This window comes from Protopterus annectens, chromosome 13.part0 (assembly GCF_019279795.1).
Source record: "Protopterus annectens isolate FY-2018-M chromosome 13.part0, PAN1.0, whole genome shotgun sequence".
Classification (NCBI taxonomy): domain Eukaryota; kingdom Metazoa; phylum Chordata; order Ceratodontiformes; family Protopteridae; genus Protopterus; species Protopterus annectens.
This window is the reverse complement of record NC_056747.1, coordinates 1,328,485,944-1,328,509,954: the sequence shown is the minus strand read 5'-3', so window position 1 is coordinate 1,328,509,954 and position 24,011 is coordinate 1,328,485,944. Positions and strand designations below refer to the sequence as shown.

Genomic DNA, 24,011 nt, shown 5'->3' with positions numbered 1-24,011 from the left:
TGGAAGAAATCAACGTATGTGCAGTGACAGAAATCTGGTTCAAGGCTCCAGAGAGCACCCCAGCACTACCAGGCTATAACTCCTACCATACGTTTAGGTCCCAAAACCAGGACCGGAACACAAAAGGAGGGGGTGTGTCCATATTCATCAAGAACACCCACACCTCCAGGTTAGTAGCACAGCACGGGGAATCTGAGACCATCCAAGTGCAATTGACAGCGGGTAAATTGATTGTTCAATTTATAGCTTGCTACAGATCTCCCACCTTGTCTCAGGACGCTAACGCAGCATTCCTGAGAACATTAGAAAGTATGAAGACTCTACCCAACACCATGCTACTGGATGACTTCAACTATTCAAACATTGACTGGGAAAACTACTCAAGCTCAAACGCCCTAGCCCAATGCTTCTTTGAGTTTATAAACTCAAATGCCCTTGAACAGCTGGTCACCACTCCCACAAGAGGTGACAACATACGGGACCTGGTCATCACCAACATGGGGAACCTATGTTCCACACCGGAGGTAAACTCGTCATTGGTAAGATCAGATCACAAACTAATCACACTGGATATCCACTTCCCAACCGCCCCCACCAGTCAAGGAAATCAAGGTAAAAAACTTCTCTAAAGCCAACTTCACACTCCTCAAGACCGAGGTGGGAAGTTTCAAAGCTCCCAATCAAATGGAAAATGATGACCCATCGGCAGAATCCTTTACAGGTGCATTCTATGAACACCTTCAAGGACGCATGGACCGAGCCATCCCAAGTAAAACCAAAACCAACTCCTCAAAAAAGAGGAAGCCAGTCTGGTGGACCCCGGCCATAAATAAACTTTACAACAGGAGGAGGAAACTCCAGAAAGATAGAACAAAATCCCAAAATAAGAAGGCATCTCTGATTAACATCAGTAAAAAACTGCGCTCCCTCATTAAATCATCCAAGGCCAACTTCGAAAGAAAAATAGCCAATGACTCTTAAGGATAACCACAAGGCCTTCTTTAACTATGTCAAGAGTCTAGGGGCAAACTCTCAGATATGCTCTGAGCTAATGCATAATGGCCATATATACACTGAACCAACAGACATTCCCAACATCTTGGCTGACAAGTTCAGTGCAAACTTCACCCCTCCCTCTCCACCAAAGGGGCTAGCACCTATCCCAGAAGAATGTGGCGCTCCAGATATCTCAGACACATAAGTAAAGACAGCCCTTGCAAAGGCCAAATACACAGCATCAATGGGACCAGATGCTATCCCAGGTTGTGTCTTACATGAGCTTCAAAATGAACTAACCCCCCCATCTCAAATCACTATTCAAACTCAGCCTCTCTACAGGCTATGTACCCAAAGAATGGTGAACAGCAACAGTCGTACCACTCCACAAAGGTGGTGCCACAACTGACCCTGGGAACTATCGCCTTATAAACTTGACTAGCTTGGTCTGCAAAGCCATGGAACGCATTATCATGGAGCTCATTAACAGGGACATTGGGTACCTCCAGACACTGGACCCCACCCAGTTCGGCTTTGTTAAAGGCAGATCTTGCCTCCTGAACTTGGTCGACTTCTTCGAAACAGTCACCAAGGCCATAGATGAAGGGAAGGTGGTCCACACAGCATATCTGGACCTCGCTAAGGCGTTCGACACCATCCCACACTCAGGAATCACAGACAAACTCACCAGCTTAAATATTAACCCCTATGTCACGAGATGGGTTGCCAATTGGCTCTCAGACAGAACCCACATGGTAAGAGTGGCAGGCGCCATGTCTGACTCTACACCAGTCACAAGCGGAGTCCCACAGGGCTCAGTCCTGGGACCCTTCCTGTTCGGTATATATTTCTCTGAAGTACAGGCAAAGGTGGAGGGACTGTGGCTAACCAAGTTCAGAGATGACTGTAAATTGGGTGCAATAAATGACTCTCCAGCTGACACAGACATCCTGCAAAAGGGTCTCACAGAGACAAACACCTGGTGTCAAAGTCACGGCCTCAAGCTAAATGCAAAAAAATGCATAGTAATCCCATTTGGGAAAAACAAAGTACCTACAAACTGCCACACAGATGGGAATCCACTAAGTACAGATGAAGCAATTAGGGACCTGGGTACCCAAGTAGATAGCATGCTCTCCTTTGATAACGACATAGCCAAAACGGTCAGGAAATCCTTCTATGTGGCACACCTGATCACAAAGGATTTCTCATCCAGATCCAAGGAGGTGATTGTGCCCCTTTACTCCTCATTCATTAGGCCCATAATAGAGTACAATGCCCCATTTGGGATGTACCTCACTAGACACCTGCAACAACTAGAAAGACCACAGAAGTACCTCACTAAGAGGATTAAGGGCCTTAAACAATTGCCCTATGAAGCACGACTAAAAAAGCTCCAGCTCTTTTCAGTAGCTTACCATCTTCTCAGAGGTGACCTATGTCTGACCTATAGGGCCATGTCAAACCCTGAACTAATGGACATGCTTCACCTCAAAAAAACGAGATCCCTCAGAATCACTCGTTCTAGCGACTTGAACCTATGTACAACAATAAACAGGACATGCTGGAGGGATAGATTCCTGTCGCAGCGACTCCCCGCTCTCTGGAATAGAATCCCAATCCATATTCGACCTGACCCTTTTCAAGAGAAATCTTGATGAGTGGATGGGTAATCGTAAGTTCTACCCTGGGATCACTTCAGGAGCCCTGTTGACAGAGGCCCAGGTTACTAATCTAATGGGGAGGCGAAAGCCATCACTCTGTGGCTAGGCTTATAAATGCCCATGGGCAGATAGCCTAGTACTTACCTATGAACCTATATGCAGCAATGGCCCTAATGAGAATGTGTGTTTGTGTGTGTGTGTGTGTGTGTGTGTGTGGGGGGGGGGGGGGGGGGCAGTCATAAGATACTACAACATGTACACCTTTGTGTATGCGTCACGGTAACCTTCTCATATGCAGCAATGGCTCTAACACTGTGCTGCATAGTGCTCCGCATGAAGATGTGTCGTACTGATTAGGGCTGGCTTTGAGATTGTGCTAAATGGTAATGAAGCGGTCTGTGGGAGAGGCACATGCTAACTAGCCAAGTACTCCTTCTCCCAGCACTGCCTCCAGTATGGCATCTACACTCAGAGAAATTCAAGAAATCGCTTGGCCGTCTAGATTAGCACAGTCTGCCCCACCACTAGAGTGAAAATGACCATAATACGAGAGCTGGCAACAGGAGAGCCATAAGACACCAGGGATTACTCTGCATTGAATTGTCAAAATGGCACCAACAGCCATACTGGGATCATGGGATGGGGAAGGACAACGAACACCAGGGCAACTACACATGTGCCGTAATGGCATTTCAGCTACTATAGGGATCATGGGTGGGGGGAACCATCGGAGGGGCAGACTAGTCAGGGACAGGTACTGGGACTGTGGTGTGTGTGTGTGTGTGTGTGTGTGTGTGTGTGTGTGTGTGTGTGTGTGTGTGGGTCTGAAGTTAGTGGTAGGGTTTTGGTTAACCAATTGCCAAAGGAAAGCATTCATTTTCATTTTGCAATCAATGCATGCTTGATGCTTTGAATTTGTCAATAAGTGCATTTTAGAAATGTACTTCAATGCTTGCGCATTTCGATCTGTCAACATATATTCTACTCTGTACATACAAAAAAAACCTCTTCCTGGCACAATTCATGAATGAGAAGGGTCCCTCAGCTCAGTTAAAAGTTTATAAATTACCCCTGCTAAATACCAATATTTTCACAGCAACTGCAAAGTTTGGTGGCAGAAGTACTGTACTAAATAATTATTTCTGAATTTAAGCACTTAGTGCATTGGTCCAAGGACACCTCTAAGGCATGACCCATGCCTCATTTGTAACTTGAAAAATCAAAAAAGTTTTTACAAATACATTAACAAACACAGAAATACATAAACATATAAACTTAATTATCTGCCAATCAACTGAAATATTAAATATCAACAAAGTATGGTGCACAGCAGTCTGTGTACAAAATCTTGGAAGAGAAATTATACTGACTGAGGAGGATGCAGACTACAGACAGGCAGAATAAAAGGATAGAGGTGGCACAGTGGGAGATTATGAAACACAAGAGAGTGGAGTTGGAAAAACAGGGGACTGGAGCAATGACGGGGTAGGGGAAATAGAGGAATTATTGATAAAGAGTGGTGCGAGCATTGTGAGAAGTTTACGGAAAGAGTGGTATGAGCATCATGAGAAGTTTACAGTCAAATTGTCCAGGAAAAGTAGGAGCAGAGGGGAACAGAGTGACAGGTGAGTTCAATTAGTCATGGGTATCAAAGCAGATACTCTACTGTCAGCTTAAATCAGAAATGTTTAATTATGTTTTCTGATACTTAGAAAATCAGATTGCCCCAATACAAAACTAAGAAAAATCTTATATCATTGATTAAGCACAGACCAGTGCAAACAAAATGCAGGTACAAATGTAAAGAGGGTAAATGCACTCAACCAATTCTAAGTTAACGTTTTACCAAGGGAAGCAAATAATTCACAGAAATATTGGAATTCTTAATAAAAGGGGGCAAAGCTTATTACACGTATCTGCAGTACAAACAAGGTCTGTACTATGATTTTATTACAAACTTTTAAGTTATGGTGCACAAAAAAACTCTTTCAAGAATGTCAACAAACATGCATGACAGAGTACTGTACTCGATCACATGCAAAGCACAAATCGTACCTGTGCAGGCTATGTTGATAGTGCGCTCAGCATACTGTTGGCTCACTACAAGCCCAGCTGCTCTAGCTTTGGCCTCCTGATCAAAGATAGTCGTCTGTTTTTTATCAACTGCTGGAGGAATAAAGTGTCTCCTCTTGGTTCTGACCTGAGAAAAGCATGGCAGAAAAATCCTGGAAGGGCTCAGCAGGGACAGCAGCAGCTAAACAGGAGATACAAAACGATTACAGTGTATTTACTCCAAGATTATAGATCCTTTAACCGACACATATCTCATGGAGTCGAATTAGAACAAAAAAATCCAACAGATAAACAATTACTTCTTACAAATCATATTTATTCTGCTCTTCAGCATCCAAATACTTAAGACTGAAAAAAGTAAATTCTACATACTAGCATTCAGCTGAAATGCTTAGCTCTATAAAATTATATCTTTTTGCACATGATCCTTAGAAAATCTTCACCAGCCAATGCTGAGCTGAAGAAATGACACCTCACTCTCTATAGAAGCTGACACATTTGTGTCCCCTTCACACTGTTAAGCTCTTTTAGTAATAATCCATGACAGGGGGTGGATAATGCTGAGTTTACTCACAGCTAGCACAGTCTGACAATGAGGGTAAAGTCTGAATGATCAAAAAAAAAAAAAAAATGAGAGACTGCCTACCTGTTTAAATAATGGCATTATTATCTAAAAACTTCTTGCTTCAATAGTTATTTTTTCCCACTCTGTCCTTCGAATGGGGATGGCTTCCCAGTGTACTATGCAACTGTTTGGTTCTTACACGTCCAACACATGTACGGTACATTAGGCATAATGTAGTCTTTGCCACTTTTTATTTTTTGTGGGGGTTGGGGGAAGAGACTCAGGAGTCTGCATGCATCCTACTGTTTATATAAGAATGTGTTTGGGTGGGTGTTATGCTGGTCACTGGGGAGGGTGGGTTTGTCTTCCTCCTTGCTGCTAACTTTACTTGTTGTCTACACTTAGTGGAGCAGACAATATGGGTGTTTCTACCTTTTGCTTAATAGTCACAACTGATTGTGGGTAATGTTGGACTTACAACATGCACACCAACTGCTCTCTGCAATCAGTGTGCTTGTCTTTGACATCACAGCAGCAACCCCCCCTAAAAAAAATAAGTGCAAAAAATTCTTATCTTACCCCACCTGCTACATCTCCTTTGCACATTACACAAACACCTCATTGTGAGTCATACCCTGCCAAGGATACAACAGCTGGCCACATTGCAAAGTTTCAAGACACCTTCCACATGCTTAAACTGTAAAGCAGCTCAAGATACGCCGACTAAAAGCTTTCTTGCCAGCACTAAGAGGGAGGCTAAGCCTTGAAAATGCAATGCTAGGAACAAAAATAAAAAGTCTACACACTGGAAATAAAACACACACACCAAAAATAGATGGAGGGAACGGCTACACTGCAGCAGTGATCATTCAAACATCTACAGTTATGGTAAGTTCAACTTATACAACTGTACTATGTTCAGCACAGTGATCACTGCTGCAGTAGCCTTAGCTGTATGGGTAGATTACTTTAGTTAACTACATTTGGGAGGAGGAAGATACCCCTGGAAAACAGTTCTAGCAAACCTGAGCTGGACCTACAGAAGGAATCAACTTTATACTGCTTTGTGAACATATGTACAGAGAACCAAGTGGCAGCTTCTAGAACACTTTTAGAATCCAACCTTTTCCAAAAAGCCGCAGATAAGGCCAAGGCTTAAAAAAATGGGCCTTGACCCTGCCTAGAATAGTTTTGTTATGGTAAGTATACAAAGGTAATCAATATCCTTAGACAACCTCTTTGGAAATAGCCTGTTTTGGCACAGGTTGTCCCTCCTTACCTTCACTAGAAATAAACAGCTGAACTGAAGATCTGAAATATTTAGTTATCAAAACAGAACCCGAGATGTCTGTGGACATCCAAGGTATGGAGTATCCTTTCTCCCTCACTTTTAGGAACTGGTTCCATCACTCCTTGGACAGCATGTGATGAAAAACATGTGATGAAAAACAGGAAAACAAGACAGTCTGAACTCATGGATGAGGAATGTCCTCTGGAAAGGAAGAATTTCTTCTCACTGCCATATGTAACTGTGACAAATGATTTTTCAGAGGCCATGTCTGAAATAATCTGTTGCCAAAAAGAGAAAAATGGAGAGTCAAACTTTCTGAAAGAAAAAAAAAAATGGCCAGGCTAGGAGGAGGGGGCAAGGTCTCTTGACTTGCCGTTTTGGGAGGTTCGAGAGTTCTTTTTGGAACCCTCTTGCCAAGTTGCCATTTCTTTGTAAATGTCTGTTTAAACCATATCAACAAAATTCAGGTATTCTGTTTTTCACTAAATCTGGATGAGGATATACAAAAATTCCTTGGACAATCTGGAAAAGGAGGCCTAAAAATCCAAAGATTCTCTGATCATCTCAGCAGAGGGGCAAGCACAAATTCTATCCAAGGCAAATTTTAATATCTCATTTTTAACATCTGGGAGGTTCTGCGATTGCAACTATGCAAAATCTCCTTAAAAAACAGTATTAGTGGCCATAGCCGTAGAAGTATCAACAGAGTCATACACACACTACAAACAATGAGTAGTGACCTGTGCAATAGAACAAACTAAGCTATTAAAAGCAGATTTTTTCCTCACAAGAAGAAACTGCAGATACACACAAGTCCGACAATTCAAAATTCTGAAAAAAATCAAAGTTGAAGTATACACTTTTTTCCATTAATTATCAATGACTTTCCCACTCTTGTTAGAAAGATTAATTTATTCTTCTATTCCCAGAATGGTTTGTTATGGTCCTGTAAATTAATTGGACAGTTGACTGAGCTGATTGAGCTTCTTACCCCACTCTGTTCGGCATTGGTTGTTAACAGAAGAAGCAACGAGGGTGATGGCATGTCCGAAGGGACGGAAGGAGTCGGGCTTTCCAAACACAAAAGGAAAAGGCATTACCTTGAACAGACCCCTGTGCGGATGGAGGAAGCGGAACCGAACGGTAGCAACTTCAATCCTGCTAATACACCCCTGGCTTTACATACATCTAATGAGCGCCTCAGCTGTAACGAGAGTCGGGTTTTGGCTGATGTCCGAAGTAACCAGAGAAACTGTTTAGGCTCTAAAGCCTCAGGTACTGTTCCCACTATTTCTGACAATTTCAACTTAATAGAATGGTTGAAAAATCCCATGAATATTAATTTACACAGAGCAGAGGATGGTGCACCAGTGGATGGTGACTCATGCTCTGAAAATTGATAAATTAGCTGGACTGATGCACAGATACAAATCTTTGAATATAGAGAACTGTTATCTTACGGAATGTATTAAACAAAAAATTGTACCAAAGGGTTTAAGGGTTTGGAAGTACCCTAATAATGTAGAACCCGGTACACCATTCCATACAGAACTTATTAATGTTTTTAATGATTGTGGTATTAGTATTTTGAGGCTCATTATTAAAGAGAGCAATAGAAAATTAGAAAATTTGGAACAGGAGATTATAGTTTTGGATGGTTTTATTAAGAAGGACATGTTGTTTGAAATTAAAAGTGAAAAAGAAAGATACTTTAGCATTGGATCAGAAATAGATGCTAAATGTAGTTTATTAGAACAAAGAAAGATCAAGAAATTAAGGAGGGATATTGAAGAATACCAAAATAATGTGAGTTACCCTAAACCACCTGCTATGAAATGGGAACATAATAGCAGAGTGAGTTACAACAAGAGTAACATCAAAAATGGTTCTAGAAATATACCTGGCGAGGAATATGAGTGGATGGATTATGATACTGAATTTCCACCATTGACAAATGAAACAGTGCAACATGGCAATAATAAATGGTTCCAAAATTTTCAGTGGAGGGGAGGGAGAAGAGGGAGAGGGAGATATTAGATAATTCTACAAATACCCTTAACCCCACCCCCATTTGTTCCCCTATGGAGACTGCATTCTCTGTACAGAATATGGCTCCTGTTCCCAGATTAACAATATATGATGAGTTGGATGTAGGTATCCTACACACAGGAACTACTCACACACTTAATAATTTTTCTATTTATAATTTCAGTAATATTTCTATTAACAAAATACACTTTGATGTCCTGAGTAAAGGATTCAAATTTATTCCTAACATGAAAGGCGACCTAGTTCAGACTATAATAGATATGAAGTTGTTCTTAAGGAAGGTGAATCTACAGGTTACACTACCCCCTAGGAATTTGGACGTTGGTTCCCAACAAAGCATGCTAACTAGAAAAAGTACGTTTTATCCACCCTATCACCCCCAAATAAAAAACTTAGATTCTATATTGGAGAAGAAAATTAGAGAAGAATTTAAATTTATAGTTAAAGAGCATAATATTACAGAAGAAGAATCTAAGATGTTGAATGAGTTAAGGTTTAATAATCAAGTTAGAATTATGAAACCGGATAAAGGGGGAGGGGTGGTTATCATGGAAAATATTATCTACGATGGAAAAATGAATATGATTCTAGGTGATGATAAAAAATATAGAATAGTTTCCTTGAATGAAGTTCAATTGGCTTATCAAAAAATAGATAATATTTTAGATAATATGCTTTTGGAAGGCATTATAGATGTTAAGCTGCATCAATTTTTATATGCACCTAAACCTAAGATACCTATTATCTTTGGGATACCGAAGGTACATAAAAATGTTAGTGACCCGCCCTTAAGACCGATAGTAGCAGCTGATGGTTCCAAGACTATTACTTTGGCTAAATACGTGGATATTATAACAAAACATATTTGTACCACTAATAAATATATATTAAAAGATTCTTGGGACCTGCTGAGGGACATTAATTCTGAGTTACTTACTAATGATCTTATTTTTGTGACAATTGATGTCATTGATTTATTTTCATGTATACCTCATCATGAAGGTATGAGTTTTTTTTTGACAAAAAATTGACACATTCAGAAAAAGTTGCAGCAGTAGCATTGGTTGAAGTTGTATTAAGGAATAATTTCATTGTATTTAATGATGAATATTACCAGCAAATTAGTGGTGTAGCAATGGGTGCGGCTTGCGCACCCACCTATGCTAATATCGTGCTAGCAGCATGGGAATCAAATTTTGTCCTTAATTCCGGATATGCACAATATTGGACACTTTATAGACGTTTTTTAGACGACATAGTTATTTTCTGGACGGGGGGTAGTGAGAAATTTCTGGAGTTTTTTAATTATATCCAGAACACTACCAATTTCTTAAGATTTACATATACCATGTCCACTGATAGATTACAATATTTGGACGTGGAAATATATAAGAACTTGAATAATATGGATTTTGAAACTAAGGTTTTTAGGAAAAGTACCTTCTGTAATTCCTTCTTACATTTCACTAGCGCACACCCCCCACATTGTAAAAAGAATATTGTCAAGGGACAATTTGTGAGGGGGTGTCGCATGACTAGTAAGAACGATGATTTTTTTTAAGGAATGTAATACACTGGAGGGAATGTTTTTAGCCAGGGGCTACCCACATGAATTTATTTCTAATATTAGAAAAGAAGTAGAACAGAATAGATTAATAAAATATAAACCAATAAAAGGCATAGAATTGACTACCAATGAAAATAATTTGGAATCTCCTGTTGAGAGCAACAATGTAGGTGTCAAAGATGAGGTTCAGTACAATTCGGCATTGGTAATGGAGTTTAATACTTTTAATACTAAAGTGAAAAAGATTTTCAGAAAGAATGGAGCAATTTTATTTCCTTCTCTGATATTTTGAATATAAAAAAAGAGATTCCTAAAATAGTGTACAAAAATGGTAGATGCATAAAAAATTTGCTGGAGAATAATAATGTAAATAATAATGAAATTTCTATTAAAATGTTACCATTTAATAAAAAATATGGAACATATCAGTGTGGACACTGTAATCAGTGCCCATACATTAGTAATAAGATAGAGATTTTGCTACCAGCTAGGGATATAAATATTTATGCCTCTGGTTATTTTAACTGTGATTCACAAGGGGTAGTATACTTAGCTATGTGCTTAGAATGTAATTCATATTATGTGGGGAAGACTGAAAGAGCATTGAAGAAGAGAATTTACGAACATATCTATGAGATATCAAAGAAAAAAGAAACAAATGCTCTATTTAAGCACACATTAGATTGTAATAATGCTCGATTCTTCTTCTTTGTGTTAGAACAGGTTAAAAAGGAAACAAGGGGAGGCCTTTGGGAAGAAAGACTAGAATTTAAAGAGCTTTGGTGGCAGATTTTATTAGATGCAACAAATAGCCCAGGGCTTAATGATCATATATCTTTAACTTCAGTGTTAAAACTGAGAGCAGCTAGAATTTAATTTGTACTAGCAATAGCTCTCTAGGAACAGCAGATGGTGCTATTCAAACAGTGAGTCTTTCAGGATATAATATAAAGGAAAGGAATTTTTAAACAATAGTATTAGTAGTTTTTATATATAACATATGTATTTATTTGCTTATATGTTTTTAAATTATATTTATTGTGAAGAACTGGATTTTAAATAAGGGAGAAAAGGTTTTTTAAACTTATTATGATGAACATCAAAGTGTGTTTTAATTGATAGTTCGATTTTAATGAGCCTTTTTGAACAGATTTATGTAATGAAATTACAAAGCAATGAATTTCTATTGGTTGGCTTAAACCACATGAGAGTATATTATGTGTTTTTAGAGATTTTATGGTTGTCTGATGAAGTCTTACATGCTTTTGGAGGCAGCATACTGTGTGTTTTTTAAATAGCGTTTACGTTTTCTGTGGATTTGTTCTTTGCACTACTGAATAAAGCGTTCTGGTGTTTTAGCTGGTGGACTGCTTCCGTGATTTTGGTTTTACTTGTTATGGTATATACCACAAAATGCTTTATTACTTTTACTTTGTCAATCTGTTTCTGTTACTTTTAAGTCATGTAATATTTTTGCTAGTTTTTATTAGTTTTTAACTATTGTAATATTGTATGTGGAACGTTTCTCCCCAGTCCTCCATTGAAAATGAGCTCAATTCAGCCCAATGGACTTTCCTGGTTAATAAACTGCAAATAAATAAATAAATTAGGATTGGGATTAACTAACTTGGCTCCAGTGGGGTCAACTGAAGCTATAGCTGTTGGGTCAGGTTTGGGAATAGTGTATACAAATTTCCAAGAATTATAAATTTTATACATCTTGTCTCTTTTTAGAAGCAGATGGCCATCCGGAATACTGCTGGCAATAAAACACATCCTCTAAAGTTGAGAGGATAGGAAGAAGGGGTACAGGTTCTGGAAATTTCTTCTATAACAACTCAGATTACTTTCTGAGGGGCCGAGAAACCTCAGTGCGTTCTCCCACTGAAAACACCGACACATTCTTGCAACAGTCTCAGAGAAGGAGAAACCCCTACAGAGAGAATCAGAAACGGAGCTCATTTCTCAGTCTAAAATCAGAAATTTGAAGAAAAAGCCCTGTATTTGTCCTAGTTATTGTTCGGTCTCAGAATTTTGAATCTCTCCAGGAAAAGAGGACCTCTTCTTTCTTTTACCAGAAACTACTTTACAAGAGGGATCAGTAGCCTGAATTAAACCCTGAGCTAGACCCAATAAACTACTCTTATCCAAAGAAATTTGAGGAGTACATATATGCTTGACTTTCGGTTTCATTTTGACAGGAAAAATTGGGCCAACCATGTTACTAATGGCAACAGCTGCTTCTCCATGGGTGGGCACAGCATTGTGCCACAACAGGGCAACCTTTTCTGTTCCTTCTCCCAAGAGTGACAAAACTGGATCTCCCTTGCCTACTGAGGGGATCCCAACAGCCAGAGAGGACGTGGCTAACCCCCAGTCCATAGTGGTTGTAGGTGCTATACCAGAGGGATCTAGGGTAAATGGCCACAGCAGAGTCAACCACTTGTGACTGAGGCAAATTGCTAGCCTGCTGTGGTGGCAAAAGCCGTTTGCTTATTTTTTGTCTTATTGTGGGTGGAAGAACAACCGACCATGGGACAGGTAGCCTGTTCCATGGTCAAGTTGAAAATGGTGCCTACTTCCCAGGGAAGACAAGCATCAGTTCTCGGTAAACACCACTAGTACAGAAAACCTTTTTTTTTTAATCAGAAAAAGAAATACAATAAAAGCACTTTAAAACACTGTCTATTTTTCTTTTGTGGGACTAGCAACTGCTCCATAGATTACAAGTAGTGTGAAGAATCTGAAAATATTCTAATTGACAGAAAAAAAATGAGTGCTCCATTTTAAAGTACTTTATAGCCTTGAGACAGTCTGTTAAAACCTAACAATCCTAGCTTTAAAATAACTTTCCTGAAGAGGAAAGAAATGAAACGTACACAAAATAAAGAAAGCGGAATTTCCTCAAAAGGGAACCCTTGTCGCCAAGCAAAGGAAAGCACAAACCCACCACCAATTCTCGAAAGCCTCAGATGACTGTACTCTTCAGTGGCAGTAAACTTGACACCCACATTTCACCTCAGCTTGAGCTGTCTGACAGTTTGGGTGCATGGAAGGTGCCCTGAAGCTTTGGAAGCTGGTCAGCTGTTGCAATCATGGCAGGATATAACCCATATAGCTAAGGCTACTGCAGCAGGGATCAATATGATGAATGTGTACTGTGCATTCTTAAATGTCGATGTTCAGAGATCTTGCTATATGAATACTACACATTCTGTGCTAGTTAATGATAAAGCATTATGTAATGTGGTATACAATCTGATGTCAATCACATCACAAAAGCCTGTTAATATCAGGACCATTCGAATCAAATGAAATATTAGGGCTTCAGAATTTGCAAATTACCAGAGGTTTACCAACCTCAAAATTAGTTAGGGGACGTAGTGCATGATGCACGGTTTCTCCCGCTGTATGGGCATATGGGGTAAAGTCTCTTAAGAGGAAACAATCAAGTTACTAAACTGCATTTGACTTCCTGCTGTTAAACAGTGACAGACCTCTTTCACGGACACCTATCAGCACTGCATTCCTACAACACACTCCCACACACATCTACTTCTTAATTTCCTTGATCAGCCTAGCTGGTACACAACCTACAAGGTAACAGAAGTAGATAAAGACTTGCATTACCATCTAACTACGCGGACAGTGTGCTCCTGCTCCCTCCCACTTTGCCAACTTTTTTTAAGCTTTAATGGAGCATTTCTTACTGAAGCATTAAACTGTCCTGAAAGGTTTCTTACAAAGAAAACTCAGAGTCTTCAAGATTCGTTTTATGTGAACACATTGAAATCATTGTCACTTTACTCTGTGCTTTACAGACTGCTCAGAGGCAACCTGTGCCATGATATAGAGCAATCTCTGACCCAACTTTGATGGAAATGCTTCACATTCGCAATGCAAATGGCACAAGGATCACTCACTCAAAGGACCGTAACCTGGTATGTGACATCAACAAAACTTGCTGGAGAGAGAGATTTGTCTCAAGAGTTGCCACACCTTTGGAACAAGCTTCCTATTTATGTTAAATAAAATCCCTTGTTGGCCCTATTTAAGTGCAATTTGGACGATTGGATGCATAACCAGAACTTCACCCCGGGGTTCCACCTTTGTCCCTCTTGGACAGGGGCTGATTTTAGTGTCTGCTGGAACCAGACACCCTTGGGAACATGGGTTGAACTTGGCTAGGCTTGTAAGGGCCCTGGGGCTGTTAGCCTAGTAACCTCCTATGATATACAATGGAAGCCATTGTTCAGATTTAACACACCTCATTTCAGTCTGTGCAGGTATGACATGACTTGCACCCTCAGTGACAATATGGTGCAATAAGGTTCAAGGGAGGCAACCACCACATTCTCAAACAAAAACTACAAATACCTTGTGTCTGGGACCATGATCACCTGGAAATCTAACTACCTTTTTCACTGCACCTTCTCCATCATAAATAGTAACCAAACTTGTGCTACATGTTTTTTTCCTCTGTTGTACCTGAAGTCTCACTACCAAGCCCAGTACTCTCCTCTCACATCAGTAATGACATTACTGATACTGCCTCATGGAACTCCATTTTCTTAGGGCAAAGACATCCTCCTTTATCACTCTTCCCCAACAATTAACTCAAACTCATGCTGCAAAATTACTGGGTTTATATCACATAATCAAAACTCACAACATCGAACGCGCAAATGCGCAAATTTATTCCTACTCCGAGGTCACACTACAGTGAGGAAAGGGCAAGATTCCCGATCTTCACTGTTTTGTGATATAAATCCAGGCACTTCGATTATGTGAAAATTCGCACATTCGATGTAAGTTTCGATTGTGTGATATAAACCTAAAATTACTTCTCTGAAATCTGCTCTGACTTCTTAAATCATAAATAACAGTTTAGCCTTATAAATCAGTTGTAATGACATTTAGTATGCAACAAAAAATAAATGATTCCTAATATTGTTACCTGGGACTCCACCGTGATCCTTCTCTTAACATCTCACTACATACAGAAATTAGAGTATAGAAGGTCTTAAACACCTTAAGTACAATCTCAAACCATATCAACACTGATGCCACTTCAGCAAACCTACTTGGGGTACTCGTACCTATGTTACAGTAAAGTCTCATTGTTATCACTTTAAACTTTGTTTATAACACGAACATCCTTCAGACCACTATGAAAAAATATAGATTTACTAGTGCAGCTTCACAGAGACAGTTTCACTCAAACATGTTTCTGAAGGCTCCCAACCACTAGGTCATCTTTCAAGTTTCACATACAAACTAATAAAATGCAGATATTACCCCACTCTCTCAAACAAGTTTCAAGTAAAATTCTCCTACAACCAGACAGACATCTCAGCTCATGACACATTATTTTTCCCACCCCATTTTAAAAGGGCCTTTAGAGAGAAGTCAAGCTATAAAACTGCAAACAGGAACTCACTTTATAAATATTTTAGATGTGAACAAGTACAAGATATTCAGGGTAAAAGCTTACATAACAAGTGAAAAAAGAATATCATATGCAAATGTTTCAAGGATATCAGTAGACCTTAGACTGCTAGTTCAAAGAGGCATGTCTGTAGAATAAACCTTAATTTGTTAATACTCTCATATTCACTAGTAAGTCCAGTTTATGATTTACTATACTATCTGGAGATATACAGAGCTGAGTATATTTTTCTGGCACTTCAGAGTTGTGTACTGGTAATTGTTGCTTGACTAATTTTATATCATTGCTGGCTGACTTCAGAGTCGTGCACTATTTTTGCTTCACTGTATAGTTTTTTAGATCTCTGATGAAGGTGTTGGTTTTCTCATACCCACCCTCCCTATTCCTGTCTTGGTATTTAAATTTGGAGGCTTTTGCAGTTGCCCGCCCCCACTGTAGATTTAATCTGGGACACTCCCCCCTGCCCCATCTCTTTACCTCATTCTACCCAATAGACTCCTTCTGCACTTGTTTTTAGTTATTTTTAATTTAATTGCATTTTTTAAACTGTTTGGTCTAACATTGCTACATACTCAAGTGTGCTAGCTTGCACTGCATTTGAATTGTTTTTACTGCTGTTTTAGCTACTTTTCTGTATATATATATATATATATATATATATATATATATATATATATATAGGTTCATAGGTTCATAGGTTTATAGGTTTATACTAGGCTATCTGCCCTAAGGCATTTATAAGCCTAGCCCAAATTATTGTGGCTTCGCCACCTTATATGAAAAAATACTGTGCCCATTAGTTTGTTGTGCCTCTGTCCAGCAGTGACCCAGAGATGATTCCCGGGGTAAACCTACGATCTCCCATCCACAGGTCTAGATTTCTCTTGAACAAAGTCAGTGAGGTGCTCTGCCTCACATGGACGGGATTTTATTCCACAGCATAGAGTCTCTGAGTGATAAATCTATCCCTCCAGCACGTCCTATTTATATCCGTGCTAAGGTTTAAGTCGCTTGCTCTAGTGGTTTTGGTGGATTTGGATTTTTGAGGTGGAGCATGTCCATTAATTCGGGTTGGACATGGCCTTGTATGTCAGGCACATGTCACCTCTGAGCAGGCGGTATGCGACTGAATAGAGCTGGAGTTTCTTCAATCTGGCAGCATATGACAGATTTTGGAGTCCTTTATCCTTTTGGTGAGGAACTTTTGGGGTCTCTCCAATTGCTGCAGATGTCGGGTGAGATACATCCCGAATGGGGCATTGTACTCGATCATTGGTCTGATAAGTGAAGAGTACAGGGGAACAATGACCTCACTAGATCTGGATGTGAATCCCTTCATGATCAGGTGGGCAATGTAGAAGGTCTTTCTAACCACTTTAGCAATGTGAGTGTCAAAGAAAGGCCACTGTCAACCTGGGTCCCCAGGTCCCTGATAACCTCTTCTGTGCTTAGTGGATTGCCACCTATATGGTAGCTTGGGGTTACCTTGTTTTTCCCGAAGGGTATGACTATACATTTTTGGCGTTTAACTTCAGGCCATGGCTCTGGCACCAGCTATCTGTTTCCGTGAGTCCCTTCTGAAGGATATCAGTGTCGATGCACTTTCCACTATGGCCCAGTTTGCAGTCATCTGCAAACTTTGTCAACAAAGTCCTCCCATGTTGGCCTGTACTTCTGAGAAGTAGATGCCAAACAATAGAGCCAAGGACCGAGCCCTGTGGGACACCACTTGTGACGGCTTGGAGTCTGACACAGCGCCAGCAACTCTAACCCTGTGGGTTCTGTCCTTAAGCCAGTTTGCAACCCATCTTGTGACATATGGGTTTACATTTAAGCTGGTAAGTTTTTCTACAATACCGAGTGGGGTATTGTGTGAAAGCCTTTGCAAGGTCAAGGTAGGCTGTATGGACTGCCTTTCCCTCATCAATGGCCTTGGTGACTATTTGAAGAAGTCGACCAAGTTCAAAAGGCATGATCTTCCCTTGACAAAGCCAAACTGAGTCGGGTCCAATGTCTGCAAGTCCCTATATCTTTGTTTATGAGCTCCATTATGATCCTCTCCATAGCTTTGCAGACTAGACTTGTTAAGCTTATGGGCGGTAATTACCAGGGTCCGTGGGCGCCACCTTTGTGGAGTGGGACCACAGTTGCCATCGCCACTCCTTGGGCACGTATCCTGTGGTAAGGCTGAGATTAAACAGCTGCCTTATGTGCGGGTTTAATTCCTCATTTAGCTCGTGTAGCACACAGCCGGGGACACCATCCGGTCCCATTGATGCTGTGTTTTAGCTTTAGAGAGCAGCTTTCACCTGCGCATTTGAGATGTCCGGGAGGCTACACTCGGCTGGGATAGTTATCTCTCCTTTAGGGGAGAGGGGTGAAGTTTGCACTGAACCTGTCTGCCAGTATGTTGGCAATGTCTGTGGGTTCAGTGATTTTTGTATCATTTTGGACTAATTCTGAGCATATCTGTGAGTTTCCACCCAGGTTCCTAACATATATATATATATATATATATATATATATATATATATATATATATATATACACACATATACACACATACACATATATATATATATATATATATATAAAAATAATACCTTTCCTGTAACTAGTATAGTCCAGATTCAGATTTGCTGTATCCAGGACTGTATGTAAGCTTCTGAGCCCCCCCAAGCTTTCTGTGTTGAAGGGAAGCATTCTAGCTTATCAGTGGGAGTGGTAAGCACTAGGTAGCCTATCTACCACATAAGGAGTGGTTCTGGCCCAGAAATTGTAGTCATTGGCCATTTGGACAGTTTTTCCATCTCTCTCAACTTTCTGATTTAAAAGCCCACATTTGCACTTGTTTCCCCCCTTTCCTGTAACTAGTTTAGTCCAGATACAGATTCTTAGTTTTAGCACTTGAATTTGCTTATTCGTGATCAGCACTTGTTCAGAACTTGTTATAAGCACTAAATAACCTACTTATTACTACAGCACTCAACCTTCCTCATTACCTAGAGGAAAACAGTTTTGGGACTTACTTTCCTCACTTGCTTAGAGAAAAACAGCTCTTGTACTCACTTTCCTCACTTATCTAGAGGAAAATAGTTTTTTTATTCAGGCATGTCCAAGGGTCAGCTCCCAGTGTTCACTCCTGTCTATCTGATGAATCCGGGCATCTAGGGGCAATGCAGAAATTGCCTCATATACACAGACAACCCTCTCCTCCTACCACCTAACACTACAAACTGTGAGAGATGCACTTATCTAGCCAAACTGGAGGTAAAGCTCTCTCCAATCAAGACTGAACTTGACAGTCAAGAGGAGAAGGTAAACACTTGCACCACACCACACTCATCACATAGTTTCACTAAATCTACACCACCAAAATACACACATAGAAATACAAAAACATTCGCGGAGGCTCACAATAATAATCTGCTCAAGCAACAGAGACCTCCAAAGCAGAAATGCAAGCAATCTCCACCCCCCAACACAACCCAAATGACACATAGCTCGCAGACTCAGTGTGCCACTCAACCACAGCCAATAAGGCAAAACAACTTACCCCACACATAGGTGACTCTATAGTCAGGCACATTGATGTCCCACTCAACAGGCTAAACAAGGAGAAGGTTACTGTCAGCTGCCTGTCGGGTGCCAGGATCTGCCACATAACCCACGCACTCAGGTCACTCCACAAGTACAAATATGACACTGTCATTGCCCATGTTGGTGTGAACGACCTGAGACGTACCTCCTTGGACTACATGAAAAGAGACATGGAAGAGCTCTCCGATCTTGTAGCCCAGGCAGGTATGACCCTAGCCATGAGTAGCATTTTGCCATCACCCAGAATGATGCCACAGTACAAGGGCAAAATGACTGACAAACAATTGGCTAAGCTGCTGGTGCCATTCTAAAGGGATCCAGTATCTGTCTGCCTGGGATGACATGGTCGACAGACCACGATGCTTTGCCAGAGATGGCCTGCACCTGTCACCTCTGGGATTCCGGATACTGGCTAAGGTTCTTGCCGCCCCCATAGTGCCTTTTTTAGGCAAGGTTCAAATGACAAATTCACCACCGTAACAGGAAAGCAAAAACTGAGGGTGATGGTACTCAATGCTTGAAGTCTAAATCTCAAAATGCACTCACTCGAAGCACTCCTTAAAATGGAGCCCATCGATATCTGTGCAGTGACTTAGACCTGGTTCAAGGCTCCAGAGAGCACCCCTGCACTACCAGGTTATAACTCATACCACACTTTTCGGCCATGTAACCTGGACCGGAACACCAAAGGCGGAGGTGTGTCCATATTCATTAAGGATATCCACACCTCCAGGCTAGTTGCTCAGCATAATGCAGCCGAGGTAATCCAAGTGCAACTAACTCTGGGCAAAACTTCAATCCAAATTGTAGCTTGCTACAGATCCCCCACCATGCCCCAGGATTCTCACTCCTCTTTTCTTGATGCACTGGAAAATATTAGGGTTCAACCAAACACCCTAATAATGGGCAATTTCAACTACCCCACCATTAACTGGGAAAACTAATCATGTACCAACTCCTTCGCTCAACGCTTTCTAGAATTCATAAACTCCAATACCCTGGAACAACTTATCCACACAACCACCAGGGGCAACAATATCCTAGATCTAGTCATTACCAACATGAGTGACCGGTGTTCCACACCTAAAGTCAACGCCTCATTGGTCCGATCCGACCATAAGCCAATTACCCTAGATATCCACATCCTGCCCCCACCCCCCCATTAAGGAAACCATGGTAAAAAATTTCTCCAAAGCCGACTTCATGCTTCTTAAGACAGAAGTGGTGAACTTCATGACACCCATGCAGATGGACAATACAGTTACGACTACTGAATCCTACACAATTGCACTTTATAAGCACTTACATGAGTGCATGGATCGTGCTATCCCAAACAGAACCAAGACGCTATTCTCCAAAAAAAGGAAGCCAATCTGGTGGTCCCCTGCCATAAACAAACTGTGCAACAGAAGGAAGAAACTGTTGCAAAAGAGAGTAAAATCCCATGACTGGAGGAGCTCCCTCGTCAGCCTTAGTAAGAAGCTGTGATCTCTGATAAAATCCTCCAAAGCTAGTTACGAAAACAAAATAGTCACTGATTCTAAAGACAACCACAAAGCATTGTATAGCTATGTCAAGAATCTCAATGGCAACACTCACATCTGCTCTGAGTTACAGCACAATGGCACTAAATATACAGACCTAACTGATATTGCCAACATCCTGGCAGATAGGTTCACTGCTAACTTTATCCCCCTCTCACCCCCTAAAGAGCCTATCTATATACAGGAAGAATGCAAAGTTCCTGTAATCATGGCTGCACAGGTAAAAACCACACTCTCCAAAGCCAAGAACAGAGCATCCATGGGACCAGACAACATCCCAGGCTGCATTCTACACAAACTACAGAATGAACTGGCACCCCACCTAAGTACCATGTTCAATCACAGCCTCACCTCAGGCTTTGTGCCTGTTGAATGGCACACAGCGATGGTTATCCCACTCCACAAGGGGGGAGCCACCATGGACCCTGTGAACTACCGCCCCAATAGCCCGACGAGCCTGGTCTGCAAGGCCATGGAACATATCATCATGGAACTTATAAACAAAGACATTGGTAATCTCCAAACTCTGGACCCCACCCAGTTCGGGTTTGTAAAAGGCAGATCATGTCTCCTAAACCTGATAGACTTTTTTGAAGCAGTCACCAAAGCCGTAGACAAGGGTAAGGTGGTTCACACAGCCTATCTAGATCTTGCCAAGGCTTTCGACACCATCCCCCACTCTGGAATTATAGATAAACTCACTAAACTAGGTATAAATCCCTATGTCACAAGATGGGTTGCCAAGTGGCTCACTGACAGAACCCCCACTGTGAAAGTTGCAGACTCCAAATCCAACTTCAGACCAGTGACAAGTGGAGTACCACAGGGTTCAGTCCTGGGTCCTCTCCGGTTTGGTATCTACTTCTCTGAAGTACAGGCTAACACAGAAGGTCTTTGGCTAACGAAGTTCGCAGATGACTGCAAACTAGGAGCCATAATCGAAACTCCTAATGATGTGGACATCCTACAAAAGGGCTTCACTGAGACAGATGCCTGGTGTCAAAGCCATGGCCTCAAGCTCAATGCCAAAAAGTGCACTGTCATCCCCTTTGGTAAAAACTCTATGCCCATGAATTACAACATAGGCGGTAGTATACTTAACACCAAAAGTGTGATAAGAGACCTTGGGACACAGGTGGACAGTAGTCTCTCCTTTGATAATCACATCGCCACAGTAGTCAGGAAATCCTTCTACGTGGCACACCTGATCACAAAAGGTTTCTCATCCAGAAAAAAAGAGGCCACTGTTCCCCTCTACTCATCACTCATTAGACCCGTTATAGAGTACAACGCCCCTTTTGGTATGTACCTCACAAGACATCTACAACAACTGGAAAGGCTGCAGAAATAAGGATTACCGGCCTCAAACAGATGCCCTCATGAACCGTCTCAAAAACTCCAGCTTTACTCTGTCGCATATCGCCTACTCAGAGGTGATCTCTGCCTAACATACAAAGCTATGTCAAACCCAGAGCTGTTGGACATGCTCCACTTAAAAGAAATCCCAATCCCTCTGAGCTACATGCTCTAGGGACCTAAACCTGGTCACCACAATAAACAGAACAGGCCAGAGGGATAGATTCCTGTCACAGAGACTTCCCATACTCTGGAATAAACTACCTATCAAACAAAGCTCCTCATTAGCACTCTTCAAGAAAAATCTTGATGATTGGATGGGAAATAGGAAATTCTCCCCGGGGATCACCTCTGTGGCTCTGCTCGACAGTGGCACAGGAAAATAATTTTTTTGCGTGGCAAAAGCCAGGTTACCTTTTTGGCTGGGCTTGTATAGGCCCCAGGGCCGATAGCCTAGTACCTACCTATGAACCTATACCATCTCCCTCATCTTACTAACCAACTATATCAAAAAAATTAAACCTAATAATCTTAACAGTGTCAGTACCCAATAAGTAGCACAATCACCTTTCATGCTGGAAGATCAGAAGGTTGTGGGGGGTGGGTTCCACACCCAACACACAGGTACTTTATTTTTTTCCCACTACTGACAATAAAATTCAGCATACGGGGGGGTAGGGTTCTGTACCCTTGAGTGTGTTGTCCTACAGATGAGACATTAAAACAAGGTCCCATCAGCCTGACTTGGTGATAGTTCATGGATGTAAAAGGTCCTATGGCACTTACTTTACAGACCTCAATACATCACACTCCCATTCCATATCATGTACATTCCTAAAATATTTTCAGTATTTTGCATCTATTTTCAGTTTCACATTTGTTATTTTATACTCCTACCCTTTTCTACACAACCATCTTCATATTATTCCAGTCAACATTCCTTCATCCTTCCTGTTATACAGTAATTCATCAAATCTTCCTTTCACAACATAGAAACTGTTGCCATCAATATCCTATCCCAGTCTGCTTTACATTTTTCTTTTAAACTTTCCCCAAAACATTCACACTTGTATTTATTTTGATTTTTCCCAAAAATCTTCATTCTTTTACAATACAAAAAAATAACTTTTATTGCAATCTTTACGTTTTCCTCCACATTTACTTTACATTTCACACTATTATCAGGTAAACTGCCTGTAAAAAGTAATCTCCACATAAAATATCCATACTCTAAAACCTTTGAATCTATTTTTATTGCTTTTTAACCTCCTCCTTACCTTTCCACAGATATATTGAACATTTCTCCGTTAACATGTTACACCACTCTTTTCTAACTTTAATTTCATCAATCTTAATTTTCCATAACTTCAACTTAATCATACTCCTCCCCTTTTTATTTATTTGCATTCCTCTTTCATTTTTTTTTCTCTCCCCCATTTTGGCATACGGCATTTTCCCTATCAAGGTACATTTCTTCCCCTTCATATCTTTTAAAACACAAAACATGTAGACACACCAAATACACAACTGGATTTTTTAAAATTAAACATCTTTATTTTTTCTTATCATAAATAATTATCCATCTAAATGAACTTGAGCCCTCATCCCCACATAAAACTAAATTTTAACAATTTTTCCACTTTTCCTGGAAACATGTATATGCTCCACAAATATCCCACCTTTTCCAATATATACATATGTAACATATATACCATCTTTCTAAAGGATTTATAGATTTTCCACCACCTAACTTTCTGACGTCATCCAGAATGTTTTTCCATTGTTCTATTGGGACCAATCCCATTTCCTAATATTCTCCAAAAACCATGGAAAGAACAAAGGTGTTGAAGAATCTGA

The 24,011-nt window shown here is 40.6% G+C and overlaps 1 protein-coding gene across 1 annotated transcript in view; it reads right to left on the bottom strand.

Annotated features, from left to right (window-relative positions):
• MRPL45 (mitochondrial ribosomal protein L45) overlaps nucleotides 1-24,011 on the bottom strand; it is a 435,766-nt gene that overhangs the window by 334,166 nt on the left and 77,589 nt on the right. Inside the window, exon 2 of the mRNA XM_044055353.1 lies at nucleotides 4,716-4,914. Coding sequence (XP_043911288.1) covers nucleotides 4,716-4,914 — 199 coding nt within the window. The remainder of the gene's footprint in view (nucleotides 1-4,715; nucleotides 4,915-24,011) is intronic.